We start from the raw sequence: 18,434 nt of genomic DNA, 5'->3' as shown, positions 1-18,434 counted from the left end.
GGCCAACACACACACTGCACTCATTAGTTATTTGCATGTGGACTATTGCTTTCTGACGTTCGGTCTGGTTGGAGGTTACATTCCACCAGCGGGAACTGGTCCTGGTGGGTTGGGGACCGGCCTTTACTGCCGAAGGACGTCAATCCATCATTCATGATTAATGTGGTGTATCAAGGCACAAATAAATTTTGGGAATGCTGGTCATGACGATATATTTGTTTCTTTCATTAAATATGGAAATGCTGTTGAAGTCGTCTGCTTGTTAAATAAGTGTGCGAGGCCATACTGGATGTAAACATTTCGTTGGAATACGATTGCTGCAACAGACTGCCTTATCGACATGCAATGACTCAAGGCTGAAATCTCTGAAGTGTTATTGAACGAAAAAGATTGGTTTGATCTACTATAAATATTAACAAATTCTATTCATAAATTTTTACACACCAATAAATAGTTTATACGTTTCCTTATTATCGCAATGATATCCATATACAAAAATTATATAAGCATTTTTATGTTAAATTGAACAAAATAATATGTGATTTATTATAATAAATTGTATTCACAGTTTTTTTTTTAAATAGCCGAAGGCTATAAAAATGCTGGAACTCGAAGTTGCAAATGAAAATAAGACGAGCTTAAGAGCGATAGTATTTGTGTTAATACGAAAATCAATTATATTGCAGTTTATTGCGGTTAATTTTGTCTGTAGTAGACCACGTGAGACTTATGTTTAGTTTCTTAATGTTTACTGTATCTATTTTTAATATAAACTTGCTTTTAATGTGTAAATCTAAATCTTAACCTATATTGTGTGTTTTGATTTTAGTGCATAAATATGTTTTTTTGCACAAGTTTCCACAAAAATATTGGCTTTTACGTATTATACAAAAATAAAACAGTATAACTACAGGGTAAATTTAGGAACGTGTGTAGTGTGTGAAAACCATGTTTTCCGATTTTTGTTTTCTTTTCGTTCTAAGAAGCCGCGACGTCCGATAATTACTTAGATGTTAGTTTACCAGATAAGTATTTTTGAGAAAATTTTATGGTAATATACGGCAAATTTTCTAAAAAATCGGAAAATTGGTAAATATGTAGTTGAGCGGTATTTGCGAAAAAAAATGTTAAAAATCCGAAAATACCTTTATTAGACGCTCTTCAACTTCCTCTTTTCATTAAAAGCGGCGGAGGTAAGAAATTCCAAATACTTTAGGATATATAGAATTTGTTAATTTCATCATATGTAGTTGTGTTGTATTTGCGAAAAAAAATTTTAAAAGTCCGAAAATACCTTTATTAGATGCTGTTCAACTTCCTCTTTTCATTAAAAGCGGCGGAAATAAGAAATTCCAAATACTTAAGGAGATATCGCCGTTCTTATTTTGCATACAAGACCTGTGTTTATCATTCGACCATCGCCATTTTTTTATTTTGTCGTGTGTTTGTGAATGCCTAATTAATGAAAATGGTCGATTAGGTCAGGTCAGTTACATTATAAATACTTTGAAACTAAGCGTACATTAGAAATAATATGAAATTATTTCAATGGTTCTTTAGTTTTAAAGTATTTATAATGTAACTGACCTGACCTAACAAACCGGGACAAAGGATGAACAGAAACAACTCACGTAAAATTTTTTTGTTACTTATTACTTGCGCAACAATAATAAATAAGACTTTAAAATTAGAAACGTTAAAAACTCACCTAAGTTGGAGGCGGTAATTAAACACCGTTTTAAACAATAATTGAACTAAATAATCACGTATTAGTTCATTTGAATTCTGGCCTATCACGAACAATCACGTGACATCATTATCCAATAAAAAAATAGTTGCTCGTAAACAAGAAACAATGGGGAAAGCCACATGAACGCACTGCTATAATTGTGATGAAATTTAAAAATTCGATATCTCCTAAAGTATTTGGAATTTCTTATCTCCACCGCTATTAATGAAAAGAGGAAGTTGAAGAGCATCTAATAAAGGTATTTTCGGATTTTTAACATTTTTTTTCGCAAATATCGCTCAACTACATATGATGAAATTTAAAAATTCGATATCTCCTAAAGTATTTGGAATTTATTACCTCCGCCGCTTTTATTGAAAAGAGGATGTGGTAAATATTTACTTGGGCGGTATTTCCGAAAAAAAAATGTTAAAAATCCGAAAATACCTTCATTTTATGCTCTTCAACTTCCTCTTTTCATTAAAAGCGGCGGAGATTATAAATTCCAAATACTTTAGGAGATATCAAATTTTTAAATTTCTTCATATGTAGTTGAGCGGTATTTGCGAAAAAAAATGTTAAAAATCCGAAAATACCTTTATTATATGCTCTTCAAATTCCTCTTTTCATTGAAAGCGGCGGAGATTAGAAATTCCAAATACTTTAGGAGATATCAAATTTTTAAATTTCAGCACAAAACCAGCGCATTCCTGTGGCGTGCGGGCACCCAAATTTTTAAATTTCAGCACAAAACCAGCGCATTCCTGTGGCGTGCGTGCACCATTGTTTCTTGTTTACGTACGAGTATCTATTTTTTTTGTTGGATAATGATGTCACGTGATTGTTCGTGATAGGCCAGAATTCAAATGAACTAATACGTGATTATTTAGTTCAATTATTGTTTAAAACGGTGTTTAATTACCGCCTCCAACTTAGGTGAGTTTTTAACGTTTCTAATTTTAAAGTCTTATTTGTTATTTTGATATTGTTGCGCAAGTAATAAGTAACAAAAAAATTTACGTGAGTTGTTACTGTACATCCTTTGTTACGGGTTTGTTAGGTAAGGTCAGTTACATTATAAATAATTTAAAACTAAAGAATAATTAAATTAATTCACATTATTTTTAATATCACCTTAGTTTGAAAGTATTTATAATGTAACTGACCTGACCTACTCGACCATTTTAGTTTACTGTTCACCCTCTGTCCGGGTTTGTTTGGTCAGGTCAGTTACATTATAAATATTTTAAAACTAAACAGCCATTAAAATTAATTCCCAAAATAATTTTTAATGTCGGCTTAGTTTGAAAGTATTAATAATGTAACTGACCTGACCTAATCAACCATTTTATTAATTACGCATTCACGATTCACGTATTCACGAACACACGGCAAAATAACAAAAATGGCGCCGCTCGAATGGTTCCACAGGTCTTGATTTGCATAATTAAAAAATTCAATATCTCCTAAAGTATTTGGAATTTCTTATCTCCGCCGCTTTTAATGAAAAGAGGAAGTTGAAGAGCATCTAATAAAGGTATTTTCGGACTTTTAACATTTTTTTTCGCAAATACAGCACAACTAATTATGATGAAATTTAAAAATTTGATATCTCCTAAAGTATTTGGAATTTCTTACCTCCGCCACTTTTAATGAAAAGAGGAAGTTGAAGAGCATAAAATAAAGGTATTTTCGGATTTTTAACATTTTTTTTCGGAAATACCGCCCAAGTAAATATTTACCGAGGATATTAAAAAGCATAGAATAAAAGTATTTTCGGATTTTAAACATTTTTTTTCGCAAATACCGCCCAACTACATATTTACCGGAAAATTTTTAGAGTTATACTATCACAGAAACAATTCAATTTTTCAACTTTTTTTTAAAAATACAAACAGACCCAAATAAAGTATAAAATTGGATTTTATTTACAATCCTTTGGCTCACACAACATATGAGACTTAGGTAAGACCCATGATACTTTCTACCAACTGATAAGAACAGAAAATTGTATTTTGAACAGTACCTACCAATCTGCAGAAATTAAATTATCGTATTATGTATATCAACCTGTTTGTAATGGCGAAATAAAAGGAAAATTTTCCAGAAAATTGTGCGGCTATATTTTTCCAGATAATTTTCCCACTCACATCTCCACTGTACATTTTTAAACATATTTTTTTTGTGACTACACACATTATAATGCGATTTCATTTGTCATTAGCTCTTGCCAAAAATCTATTTGAAATACAATTCTCTTAAATAATGTCCACAGACATTCTCTAGTACTGAAATGTTACTTGGGCTTATACAGTATGAATGAAGTTCAGTGGGGCTAATACGTCTTGTTGTCGAAGGCAATTGTGGCATTTTTGTGTCCTTGAATAGACATTTTGTGTTGTTGGTCAGGCCTGATGCAACAGTTATAAATACTTTCTGGCAGGTTACAGTTTGCTCTTTTCTGTTCAAAATGGGTGATAGCATTTGGTTGTTTTTTTCTTCTCCAGCTGCATTTTATCAGAAATTATGTTTTTTTTGTTGCAGGAAACATTTTATAGAAGAAGCTTAGCCATGGATAGCATCATTGAATGGTAATTTTTTTGACACACCTACAAAAGATGGCACTCAGCACGTTCAGCTTTTGTGTTTTAAAACTGCCTCACTCTCCCAAAAATCTTATACAAAGGTTGTTGACAGTATCAACGTGCAATGATTTGAATCCACTGCAAAGAGATTTTCACCGCTACCAGCCAAATTATGAAAATACGAGGCAGTTTTTTCTTGGAGATTCAAAGTGTCTAGTTTCGGACGCACACGCTTCTTTCCAGTCTCGGCGCCATGTTCACGGGAGTGAAGCAAAGAGGTTCATTTACGAAGCGGACCGGAAAGGTGGCTACGGCAAACCCATTAAGATGTCTCGCCTGAAGATGGTACGAGAGGGCCTGAAGGAAATGAAACAGGAGATAATTCTGTGGACGGATGAAGTGAAGGAAACGTTCATGGCAGACCCTTTCGTCGTCTACAGACCAGGTAAAGGAAGGTGCTTGGATGTACTTGGGAATACAGGGAAAAGTAGTTTAATCCTGCATCCTATGGTTCGGCACTTCATGTAACTCGACATCAATTGAGTTACTCGGGTTCAAATTATTTTTTATTGTGGATTAAGTACTGCTGTTTTAACGTGGTCAACAGGTTGCGCTGCTATCAATACTGTCAGTTTTCATTTCAGTATAGTGTTTCCTGTTTTCTAGCGGGTTACATTTCATGGGTACATTTCTGTAGTGATTATTTGAAACAGACTAACTAGTACCATTGTGTGTATATTACTTTTTCTTTGGTATTTCACTTAAAACTTATTGGCGTTTGATAATCCAGCAACGGTTCAGAACATGGCAAATTAAAACACCTTTTCACTTTACTGCAAATGAAACTTTGTGTTTAGATATGAATGGCTGATATGTATTTTCCTCGGTGGTAATTCTGGCTTGTGTGTTGTCTCTCGCAGGCGAGGTGGACGTGGTGTGGAAGTTCGGGACCCCCGAGGTGCACTCCAAGTGGGTGACCACGGCGGACAGCGACCACGGCGAGGGGCTGAGCGAGTGCGAGCTCTCCGTCAGCCCGTCGGGCGGCGCGCTCTTCAGCGGCACCCTGAGCACCCAGGTGCCCCGCGACGGCCGCATCAAGCGGGCCGGCTACTGCAACATGAGGTCCATGCGTGCCCGAGTACGTCACTCCGCCGGCTTCTTCGTTTAAGAGGCCACTCCAGTGTTTCAGGGGCACTACGCAACCCGCGTTAACCTCATACGATTCAATGCTATTTTCATTCGGCTTATAACTAATTAACTAATATAGATTCAGAAATGATGCTTGCTTGTTATGCATGACGACGATGCACTTATCAAAGCCCCTCTCTTCAAAAACGTGCATAAATTATGGTTCAAACCTAGACAATACACTTATTCATATTAGTAAAGATTAGTATAAAACCATCATTTATGCAGGTTTTTGAAGAAAGGGGCTTTGATAAGTGCATCGTTGTCTTACATATCAAGCAAGCATCATTTCGAAATCTATATTAGTTAGTTAGTTATAAGCAAAATGAAAATAGCATTGAATCTTATGAGGTTAACGCGGGTTGCGTAGTGCCCCTGCAACACTGGAGTGGCCTCTTAATTCTCCCATTTAGTTTGAAGCTTAAATGAGGTCACATATGCCGTATCAATTTTTTTTTCATTTTCTCGTCATTACTTTATATTTAAGGGCTTATGTAAATTTAACAACATATCTCTTTTGAATTGGTTTTTCTGTCACAATTTTTTTATAAACCAGATATTCCCTAATTATTAAATAATGAGTAAAAAAAATGTGTTTGTAATAAATTGTTATCACTTCCGTAACTTCTTACTGCAGTTATATCACACTTAGTAAAGATCTCTTAAATAAATTTGTGACAGTCTTTAATTTTTATTTAGTGCTAAATAATAACTATTAGTTCTTCAAGGTAAAACTGGTTTTAATTTGTGATGTGTATTAACTACTGTGTTTTTGTAAATTTTCCTCAACCACAATTTATTTTGAGGAATATTTTTAGAGATTTTTAAAAAATTCAGTGCTTTATTTACAACACTTTAGAATTTTTTTTTTTCCCTGCTAAGTAATTTATGATAAAATATGTTTTTAGAGTTGTGCAAAAAACATAGCTTATGTTAAAGTATTAAACATTTTAAACCCTGTCTAAGCACATTCCTGGTAAGCTATAAAATTCTGGTTGTACAAATGTTTCTAGCAAAACCGACAAACACAATTCCCTGACTTTCCTGTCTTCTCTATTGCACTCTTTTTTTTTTTTTTTTTTTTTGCCTAGAACCTTTTACATTTACTAAATTAAATTAATTATAAACATTAAAATAGCTTTTCTTTACAGACTTATGCCATTATTTTCCCTAGAAGTTTAAAATTCCTTGACTATACTAGGTTTCCTGTTTTCCTAGTGTTAGCTATTCTACCATATTTTTATATATGTATTTTTCAGTTTAGAATGGCTCTAGAGCAGTAGTTATTAAGTGCATAAGAACGTGCCCTGTGGTATTCCAAAGAAATATATGTCCAGATAGAAAAATTAATATAGTTACTAAATTATACCATTTTATACGAATATACGCCCAAACATTGAAGCTCAGGTTTATCATAAACACAAGAATGAGTAATCGTAAGTTATGTTTCATTTTATTTTATTTTATCACTTTTTTTTCTCTAATAATGGACTTGATTATTATAACATATTTCTCAGAAATTATTATAGTGTGTGACAGAAATTATTTTCTAAGATTTTTAAAACCTAAAAAAGATTGAAAAATGCTGCTCTAGAGCAGCGGTTCCCAAAAGGTTTTTCTGCGGAACTCTGGGGTTCCGTGGCAGGGTTGCAGTTCGTGAGTCAGGACAAATGTCATAAAGCAGGCACGATTATTTTCAAATAACTTTCTTTGAAGGATTTCGGGTTCTGCCAAAAGAAAAGTCGATCATAGTCATCTTAGAGTTCCCTGGCCTAAAAAATTTGGAACCGCTGCTGTAGTGGATCATTGTATAGTCTGTATCCTGAAGGAGTGCATTTTATCTTTTTAATTCATGAAAGATTTAAGCTGTCATTAGGTACCTAGTAATGTCCATTAAATTGAATAAAGTGTGTACTTTTTTTTCCCCAGAGAAATTGTCTAAGTATTAACTAATATGTATTTTTCTTATAAAGTTACCTGTCAGGAAAGTGCACTTGTTCATGAGATGTACTCAGGGCCGGTGCAAGGTAAATTGGCGTCCTAGGCAAAGAACCTTAATCCCCCCCCCTCCCCCCGGGCCGGACACCCCAAAAAAAATTTCCTTGCCTCAAAATACATCACGTAAGCCTAAGATTTTGTCAACAATCAAATGTAAGCAGGCTTGTGTTTTTTTTTTTTTTTTTTTACTTTTTTTACTTTTTACAAATCGTAAACGGGTCACCGTGGACTTTAAATAATTACTTATATCAATATAAACATTCAAAACTGTTACAAAAATCCATTTTCATCTAGTTTCAATAATCGTCAAACATATTATATGAGCTGTTATGTGTCGTGCTGCGCCGCCCCCAGCTACTTGGCGCCCTGGGTGGTTGCCTAGTTCGCCTATATGGACGCGCCGGCCCTGGATGTGCTCTAGTTAGGGAGTGTTAAGTGTCATGCTGTGGCGATGTGCGAGGCTGGAACTCCTGGGTGCAGAAGTCGTTCAAACGTGACTCGTACCTGGACTGGAGCATGTACACCCACCTGGTGCTGCGGGTGAGAGGGGACGGCCGATCCTACATGCTGAACCTGGCCACCTGCGGGACCTTCGACATCATGTGGAACGACATGTTCAACTACATCCTGTTCACGCGCGGCGGGCCCTACTGGCAGGTCGCGAAGGTGAGTGGCGAGGCGACGCAGTGGTCCAGACTCTGGACCGGCATTCCGAGGTCTCGGGTTCGAACCCCCGGGTCCAACCGTCGTGATCTCGGTACCCGCTGTTCCTGAGATCACTCCATGCAGATACTGAGGTGGTTCGGCACTAGCGTTGGATCAATTCTGATTCTTATTCCGACAGAATCCATCGACTTGAATAGTTTTGGAATCGAAGCTGGTCGATTCTTCCCCCTGTAGCTTAATCTTGAAATTCTGAATTTATATTTTTTTTTTCATTATTAATAAGGGCATCAATTCTTTATCTAAAGAGTTTCGTCTGACTTGCTGACACCATTAATAGGCCAATACCACACTAATATAATGGTACCCCACTGATCAGCCAGTAAGTACCCTATTAATCAGGCAATTGACTAATAAGGCTAGTTTGATGTCAGTATTTTACATTTGTGTTTTTTTTTTTTTTTAATTCGTCAATAGTTTTGACAGATTTATCTGGTCTTGATTCAGTTTACCAGAAGTCTTGTTTGATTTAATTTGAGTTAGTTCAGTTAACAGGAAAATGTTGATTTTTTTTCATAATTACTGCCAAATTTTGTAGTTACAAGTTTCATTTAAAACATTACTTTATTACAAGATTTATAACAACACAATTCCATAATTCTGTTGATTTTCTAACAAGAACTTTCAATATTTTTTTATTTAATTTGTTATAACATAAAAATTAGAAAAAAAATGTTTTTGAATTTATAGTGCCCTGACTTTATTGACAGTTTATAAATTGCAGTAGTTGTAAATAAACAAGTATAAATATTTATTTATCATCATATTTGTAAATAACAAACAGGGTATTGTATACATTTTAGGAATAGTTTTGAAAAGCATTAAAGCATTATTGTGAAGAGTATACAATCTAATGGAATCAGAATCAAAACCAAAGAATAAAATCCCAAATATGAGAATCTAAACGGAATTGGAATCACAGCCGTTCCTTACAGTAGGCCAGAAGTTTCCCCGACATCCATGCGCTGTGTTGTTTGTTACAGTGGCTAATGACCTCGTAGATGAGACCTGGTTGCTATATTTTGAGTGAGTTTGACCCCAGGTAGCGGTGTGTGGGTGGAAGCTGGGTAAAACACTCTGTGGCAGGGTCATTCTGCAGTGGTTTTCCATTGCGTTCTGCAGAACAGGTGTAGGGATGATAATACCCAGCCACGAATCAGGGAAGACATTTTTTCCTCGAGAGAAAGATCTCTAACCCGGTCGGGAATCGAGTCTGTTCAGCCTCACCAGTTAGGAGTCGGGAGTGTAAATCTCAAGTATAAATATGGACAATATTGTAAGATAGGTTGCGATAAAACCGAAATAACACTAAAAATCATGCCAATAGTCCATATAACATAGAAATGCAAGATACGGTAATACACAATATAGCACCAAAATGCATGTTAAATATTGAAACAAAGCAGCATTTCACCAAAACTTAGTTCAAAAGTTCAAATCACAGAGAAAGTTTTCTTTCATCGCTTGGAATTCAATGAACATCATTATTTCCATACGAATTTTCGACCAGAGTGCTTAGATCAGAAAAATTAATTTCACTTGTTTTATGTGCATCTCGTATTGATTCACTTTTAAACTAATAATTCTCACTGACTTACTTTTATTTTGCTGAATGGATCTGTTTTATACAAACTTAGTACAAATTATTTTATTGTAAAAATGCAACACGTGATCATTACACTATTCTGGTGGAGTGAGTTATTACAAAACAGAGTTTATGAAATAAATAATAACACACTAAAAGCTTCTGTTTTAAAAACAAAATTAGATTTAAGATAAAACCATAAAATCTTATCTCTATGTATAAGTAGTGTCAAGCTCTAAAAATCTTATTGCTAACAGTCATGAATTACTTTTAGGAGATTTAAAATTAAAACTTAATGCATGTATGTTTGCTGCCTAGTATAAATTAATAAATGGACTTTGTTAGAGAAGAGATGATTATAGAAAGAAAAAAATGTTACATTCTCCTTCAGAGGTCCTAAGAAAATATCTGTTTGTCAGGTTATGCTTATTAAACATTTTTTAAACATTTTCATTCTCTAGCAGTGCAATTTTTGTGTTCAATTTAACAGTTTCAGTAATAAAAAAAAGGTCTTAAAGATACATCCAGTGGAGTTCTGGTAGCATCAAAAATTCTTCTCTGCCAATTTATTGGCATTTTTCATCCTCAACACATAATAATTAGCAAATATTTCTTGTGTCAGGTTCATTAGACAAGTATTACAATAAATGGTTTTTTTTTTCGCAAAGCTACCATCTGAAGCAAAACCATAAAAAAAATTTTCACAAGAGTTAGTATTTTAGATACACTGTATCAACCTAATGAAAGCTGCATTTTCAGGGAAGAATTATTGATGATTATCTCGAAACATCTGCCATGTGCTGTATTTGCACAAACTGTAACTGAACATACATTTACTAGGGCAGTGTGTGCTGGAACCGACGCTTGAACTGCTTATCTGCCAGGAGTGTTACGCAGGGGTGTAGCCAGGGGGGGGGGGGGGTGTTAGGGGTTCAAACCCCCCCCTCCCCCCTAGCACCAAAACCTTAAATAATTTCTTATTCATCACTCAAACAAATTTTATATTAAAATTAATAAAATTTTTACCATTACAATATTTAAATTTAAGTACCAAAAACTGCTAAAATAGCACTATTTTACACCTTAAAATCCAAATTTTCCCGGGGGAGGACCCCCGGACCCCCCACTTTAATACGGGGGGGCCATGCTTCTTAACACTCCCCATACACAAATCCTGGCTACGCCACTGGTGTTACGTACCAGCTGGTGTTGGATGGTGGTGGATCGCCGGACCCCGTGTGTTGCAGATCCCGTTCTCAAAGTTCTTCCTGGCGAGCAAAGGCAGGATACAGGACAAGCAGTGCCCCGTCCCGCTCAACAGGATATCCAACGTGGGCATCTCCGTCGGCGACAAAGTGAACGGGCCTTTCAGCCTCGAGATCGACTACATCGGCGTGGAGTTTGACCCGTCGCACTCTGAGGAGTTCGCTTACGAGATGTACAGACTCCCCAACCACGTTGCCGGCACGTAGTTCCGCTCCATTTTTTTCTGCGAGATCTCAGTGTTTGGTGTGCCAGTTGTTGATGGAGTGGCAGTTTAAATGTGTGTGTGTGTGTGTTACTGAATCAGTTCTGTACCTGGGCAGGTGTTGAATTGAGACTAAATCCACAAGGCTTGTGTGCTGAGCAGAACCACGAAGGTGTCATGCTGGGGTCGTAGTGATATCGGAGGGGAAGCTATCAGTTATTTTCAGAGAATGGTTAAATTAATAGATCAGAACATTGATGTACAGTTTTAGTAAACAGAACATATTTCTACACCACTCGTTCTCATAACCGGGTTTATAAATGTACAAGAACGCAAGATGCAAAAAGTTTAATAAGTGCGTTTTAAAATACCCTTTTACAAGCCACGTAAAATGCAAATGTGCAACAAATACCCTGGCCAACTTTCAAGTTATTGCGTTTTTGCCTTCCGTATTTGAAGTGAGGTATTCTTTGAGCTTTAAATATGTAGATATGTGTTTCAAAGGCCAACGAATATGTTTTAAATATTTACATCAGTTTTCATTTGTTGAATTTTTACATGAAGGAAAATAACATTTCTATATCAAATTATTGACGATTTCGTATGTTTTCATGATAGACATGATTTATTAAGAGTAGCCCAGGGAAGAAATAGATTTTCTACTGTTTCACAGTTTTAAGCTATAGTGTGGGGTGCATCTTGCGACTATATTGCTTTATAAACAATCGTGTTTTTTCTTATGTTAGTTGCTTGTGGTCATTGTGATCATTGCGTAGTTTATAAACCTTTGCTTTGCTCACCCTCTATATTGAGTTATTGCATTTTGTGTTCCACTGCAAATCTAATTGCCAGAAATGTGCTAGATGTTGTCTGCTATTTGCAAAAATAAGACTGGCAAACATTCGAGATTAACTGCATTCGTGACTTAACTGCATCGTGCTCGTTCACTAGAATTATGTTTCCTGGGTTTCCACAGCTGGCCCATTAACACACAGAATTGCTTTAAAATATCATTTTCAAATATATTTTTTTCCATATACATATATCTGCAGTTAGCTTTAAAAAAAATTTTACATGGCGGGTGAAGCCCAGTCTATTAAGGTCAAACAGTTTGGCACAGCTGATTTTCCGTAGCCGGGCAGTTGAGAGGGAGCGAAGTCCCCGGGACTCAGGCTCCGCGGTGGGCTGGTTGAGTTTAGAGATTATTCCTGATGCTTGGGTTTACACTAATAGGATGGATATCACCAACTCCATTAATATAATTTAGGAAACTTACAAGTTATATGATTTGCTCAATCAAATTATGGACACTAATTTTTACAGTCTTTATATTATTAATTTTTTTTAATTGTGGGGTTTTAAAAGTTGTACAATAAATAATTTTATCCAGGGGTGGGGGCAAAGTATTTTCTCCGGGCTCTTAGTTCTTGACAGCCCTGCTCCACAGTATGGACTTTTTTGACTCTTACGAAATACTTCAATTGTATAGGTGAAACTTCTGAGAACCAAGAGTGTCAGTTATTTAAGTTTTGACCGTATGTATTTTGTTTGGTAAGTTAATACAGGTGATATGAAGATGATGAAATTTACATCTAAAACAACATCTCTCTTCTTATTTTCCCCACATTGTACTTGATATTGTATTGCTAGTTTGCAGATTCAGAAGTATTGTAATGTGATGGGAAAGTAATGTAAATAATGTAAAGTTATATGTATTAAAAAATAATTGGCGTATTTATAGGAGATAAAGTACTTTGTAAAGGTGTGTACTTTTTGGTGTGTTCAATTAAGGCCTAACCCTTTACGTATTACTTTTTTCTGTTCCTTTATGCTATGTAAATATTAGAAAATTTTTTTTTTTTTTTTGAAATATTACACTAACTATGTGAAAATTGCTCGATGCAAATAAAAAATGGTACATAGGTTTAATATGTTTTATTTTTTTACTCAATTTTTACATTGCCTTACATATTGTTCAGGTCTATTTTAATATTTTTGCTTATTAGTAATGAAATGATATGATAAATGGCTTTTATAGCCATCAGCGCAATATTTACTTTTTTTTTTTTTTGACAATGCACTGTGTAATGGTCTTTGACAAAGTTGTACTTTTTTTCATTCATAATTCATTTTCTCTATTGTCTGTGATTGCTGTACTGCTGTGCTTATATAGAAACATGAGGTTGATTGTTTGAACCCAACCTCTGGAACAAACCATTGATTTATCAGCTCTGAGTAAAGATGCAACTGGCCTAATATAACCTTATTTAACCTATAATTTTTATCTGATGCTTGTTATTGGTGCTGTGGAAAAATAACATAGTTTATCCTGTACGAATGTCAGATTTCTCTTATTGTGAAATTTGTTTGTAATGTCAACTAAAAGCACACATTGGTTCTTATCTTCGCTCTATGGTCAAGTCATGACGCACGTCTCAGTGCCTGTCTGTCCTGACCTAATCTTGACCATCAAAGTGTACATTGGTTATTATCTCCTTTGCAGTTTTAAAGTTCTGCTTTTACCTCAGATCCTAATCCTGAATTCCTTTCAAACATGTCCAACTATTCGGCATATCATTTTCTTGACAATAATTGCAGCAAACCTATTGAGAAAACAGGAAGAAAATGTCTCAGCGTTTTAGTTGCAGCATTAATGGTTGAAATGGGACTTTTTTTTTTCCTTCTAAATTTGAGTTTGAACAGTTTAAAGATATTTCTTTAGTCTCTAAAGTGTTTGTTTTTAATGTCACAATCCCTTTTGTGAACTTTTGCGATGAAGGTTTAAAAAGCCTATTGTCACGGATTGTTTTCAAAATTAATTGCACAACAGCAAATAATCAGCGCTGGCCAGACACATATTTAAGGCTGTGCTTAAAATGGAAGCATGTATGATGCTAGATCTTTAATCATCCTTTTGTTACCAGGGCAAGGCTTGGACTCCAACATCATATTTGATTTTGCATCTTCTTCGTACAATTTTTGTGTGTTATGGCAGTGCCTATTGATTTTATACAATACAAGCATTAATAATTATTGTGTTTCTTGTGAACGTTGGCACCAGGTAAGGTACAAATTAACAACTAAATGTAGAATAAATCATGCATGTACTCACAATTAATTTATTTTTATTGACTAATTGTGTCATAATCACATTCTAGGCATTCATTATGTTTTGTTTTTTTGCAGTTTTTTTTAATGTAAATAGTTTCATGAATTTAAGGAAACAGCTAAAATATTCAATGTATCACTGTTGAATGCCGAGCTCAAGGCAGTGTTCCAGTATAGGAGACTGCTCTGCATGCACTGGTTCACCTTCGACCAAACTGGAACGTTTACACTTTACTGTGCCCACTGTAAACTACGCAGTTAAAAACAATGTAATGTAAGTGTTTGTACACTTGAGTGCCTCTCATTGGATATCTGGTTATTTGACTTGTTCTAAAGAACTAGAAACCAATGGAAAAAAAACCTGGCGAGAAGGTGACGTGGCACTAGCCAATGAACATGTGGCATCAACTTGATTGTGCACTATGTTTGTACAAGCTTGGCACAAAAAAAAAATGTTTAATTTGCAAGTCACTACCAATGAATTGTCAATATTTTATGCTAAATTTACAATTTTTTTTCTAACATACTGTTATGTGTGCTCGTTTAAAATTGGGTTCACAATTAAAAGACATAAGTGCACGTCTGTGCACATGACTTGTATGAAATTGGTTCACAATTGAAATCTTACTGTTAATTTCAGCCAATGAAATTTCTGGATGTATCCGACATCTATTCACAGTGTTAGTAAGTAACTATATTAACTACCAAATGGTTATCCCATAACATCTGACCAACAGTTTGTTAGCACTGTTTTTCAACATATAAACAAATAAGGGTTGTATAAATTTTGTGGTTAACCGTTCTAAAAATGACCATTTTTTTATGTACAATTTTGGCTAGTGACTATTAAGTAATAACATTAATTAATTTTTAAAGCAGCAATTACACCTGAGCATTGTAATGTCTCAATGATTTCTTGGCACAGTATGATTGATAAATATAAACACTTGTCTAGTCCTTCCAAAATGACCTATTCTACTCTCATTGGTTGTTGTGCCATGTGTCCGTAACAGAAATAAAATATATTAATTTCCCTTTTATGCGCACAACCTGTCTCCTGTGGACACGACCGCCCTATGCTCTATTGTGACTCAGTAGGTTCAAAAACATGATGGTCAAATTTTGTGTGCAGGACCTACTGTCCCTGTTATTGTTTTCAATTGTAAATCCAGCTTAACATGCTTCGTCCGGCATATGCAGTGTATGGGTCTTCCTCCTACACTTCAACCTTTCTTTCTCCCCCTCTTGCATAACTCACCCTCTCTTTTCCTCTCCTGCATGGTTGCCAGAGATACGGCTCAATATAAAAACACCGTATTGCAAAATTATGTGCATGCATTTCAACAGAATATATGTGACGTATCAAACATTCAACTTTAGTAAAAAAGGATGAGGGATGGAAGTGGATAAAAGGATTTTTACTGTAATTTTAATTCTTTAACAACAATGTTAAGTATTATTTATGTAACAGGCCAATCATAACAAACCTTTTACTTTTACGACAGACAAAAAATCCAGTAAATGTAGGAATGGCAGTGCACTATTCAACTGTCTTATCTGAGCACAGAAATGATACTGCAGAGCTTCTGAAGACCCCATGTGATAATGATAATGGTTGGATCACTTCTTTTCTTAAAATCACTTATGGAACTTGCACTATCTTTGTCTTCAATGTTATGGTCAGACCAGAAGTCTGCACTCCAGTTCACAGGCTTGCTCTTGGGGATGGTACCTTGTTAGAAGTACCAGCGAGTGTTGCACCATTAGGCATGGACCCAGGGACATAGCCGGGGGGGGGGGGGGGGGGGGGGGGGGGTACCCTGGGTTCCGAACCCATCCTTCCATGATTTAAAGAGGAGGAGAGGCGAAGACAAGAGTAACAAAATATGGCTACTTAAGTACATAATTATGTATTTCCTTCCCATTTTAACATTACGCGCCTCAAAACTTGACATGTGTTTAATGCATTAAATAAAATAAGTATGATATCATCAAAAAAAACAGTTTACTTAAAACAAAGTAAATTTTTAAAAAACCTAAATATTTCCAATATTCAGCTCTAGCAAATTTCATTACTTAAAATTTCAGTGTGTAAACGTTGGAGTTGTAATAGTCCACTATACCCCGATATTGTTGGGGTTTTACATGCACTGCCACCCGCTCCATCGCAAGATCGCAGCTGCGGCTGCTGAGGCTCCTGACGTGGGCCTCCATATGGTTTGGTCTGCCTGGAATGGGAACGCAGGAAGGGGAAGTGTCTCACTGCCCTGGTGGTAAAGGGGGGTGGAGGCGGCAGGAAGCGGTGCGGCGCCCACGGACCGCAGCAGACGGCGCCGGCTCGCACCGGGCCAGACGCCTACTCACTCCCGAGACAGCCTCCCGCTAGAGGGGCTGACGTCAGCGTCGTCTAGTCACGCCCGCGACGCCGGCTGTCGCTCCTGTCTCTCCTGTCGCTGCTGCGGCCGAGGCTGTTTCGGAGATTTGTAGAGGGTTGCACAAACTGAACGGGCGTGTTGGTGTGGTGGTGTGGTTGGTGTGCGAGGCTTCACGCCTCGCACCATCCTGCCTCAGGCCATTCATTGTCAATGACACCTTTTAGCGCCCTGGGAATTCTGTGGGGGGTTCCCCGAGGCCGCCGCGCGGAGTGGCGCGTATCAACACCGCCTTTCTGGATTTTTCGCGCGTGGGTTTCGGCCCGGGATGTCGCGACGACTCGACACAGCCGTACTCGTCGCTTCGAGATTGACGCCGTGGGGATGTAGGCGACAACACAGGCCTCCGCGAGAGTTCCGAGAGTTCGGAGGGTTCCACGAGCGACATCGGCGAATAGGGCGAGATACCCCCCACGAGAGCGGTGCGGTGGGGGGGGGGGGAGGTGGTTGTCAGGCGCGAGATACTGGACAATCACTGTCGAGCCTAGCTCCAGTGAGGAGTGCGGACTTTGGAACTTGACAAGACATAGAGTCAGTAGCGGATCCAGAGGGGGGCTAAGGGGCTCAAGCCCCCTCCAAAAGCATCTGGTTCCACTATTGTTTTAGTGTTTGCCTTGATAAAGCCTAGCCTCAGCTGGGTCAAGCCCCTCCCAAACCAAAATCCTGGATCCGCCACTGCATGGAGTGATTTGAGAATAAACATTTTTAAGTAGCTACAGTTATTTATTTGTAATATAAATATTAGTAATTAATACAACGGTTAAAAAAAACTTAATTGGGCTATCCCTTACGAACCCAGTTCTCCCCACATAGGTCGTAACAAAATTATAAGTAGCGGACACTCGACTGAAATTCATTTGACCGAAATTTCGGAGAAACGACTTTCGGTCAACGGCTTATTACCAGATTTAAGACATAATCCCAGTGACATAAATATTAAAGTTTTCAATCTAGTGCCTTTTGGTCTAGTACCTTTCGGTCTAGTGATTTTCGGCCTACTGTCGCAATTTCCGATATAATAGACTATATATTTTAAAAAGCCAGAGGTATAAATATGTTTTCTACTGTTTTACATTCTTAGGTTATACGGTTGGTACGCCTTGCCACTTGCGTGATTTATTATCGACTGTAGCTTTCTTGGGTCGGTCGTTGCGTGCCATGGGGAGGAAACTGGTATAGGAATCGGTTGCAATGTTATGTAGCCTTTTTTTTGGTAGTTTCTGTTATTCCCGTGCCAGCGGAAAGTATCGCTAGTTGTAACATATTAGATCATACTGGAGACTTTTGACAATTATATTTTTACATATTAACGTAAATAAGTAGCTTTTAACAGAAATATTAATAATTTTTATTTTTAAATTCAAAACTATGTTTTACTTAAGTTATAAGTAATATTGTAATTATATATTTGACACATGTAGTCATAGTAGTGTGTTTGTTTGTGTTTGTAAGTTGGAATTAACGTGCATCTACGAACATACAATTATTTTTCATTTGGAATATTTAATTTACACAGTTGGAGATATACCTACTGATAAAACATGAAACTAAAGCCAGACTTTGCATGGAGAGGGAGGCGAGTGCAGTGGCATGCAGGTTGAGGACATGCGTTGTGATT

General features: G+C 36.6%; 1 protein-coding gene across 8 annotated transcripts; it reads left to right on the top strand.

The window, feature by feature from the left end:
• Window positions 1-297: 297 nt before the first annotated feature.
• On the top strand, window positions 298-13,198 carry LOC134538315 (complex I intermediate-associated protein 30, mitochondrial). Of its 8 annotated transcripts, none has more exons than XM_063379522.1 (6): window positions 301-393; window positions 4,274-4,320; window positions 4,558-4,759; window positions 5,235-5,452; window positions 7,981-8,166; window positions 11,056-13,198. In XM_063379522.1, the coding sequence occupies exons 2-6, from the start codon at window positions 4,318-4,320 to the stop codon at window positions 11,278-11,280; spliced, it is 834 nt and encodes a 277-aa protein (XP_063235592.1). In that variant the 5' UTR covers window positions 301-393; window positions 4,274-4,317; the 3' UTR covers window positions 11,281-13,198. The 8 variants fall into 8 exon arrangements, with proteins under 8 accessions (XP_063235594.1, XP_063235592.1, XP_063235586.1 ...); XM_063379518.1 differs by lacking the exon at window positions 301-393 and adding an exon at window positions 527-720; XM_063379519.1 differs by lacking the exon at window positions 301-393 and adding an exon at window positions 745-1,012.
• The last annotated feature ends 5,236 nt before the right edge of the window (window positions 13,199-18,434 follow it).

Source organism: Bacillus rossius, chromosome 13, assembly GCF_032445375.1.
Source record: "Bacillus rossius redtenbacheri isolate Brsri chromosome 13, Brsri_v3, whole genome shotgun sequence".
NCBI classification, from domain to species: Eukaryota; Metazoa; Arthropoda; class Insecta; order Phasmatodea; family Bacillidae; genus Bacillus; species Bacillus rossius.
This window is presented reverse-complemented; position numbering and strand designations above follow the sequence as displayed.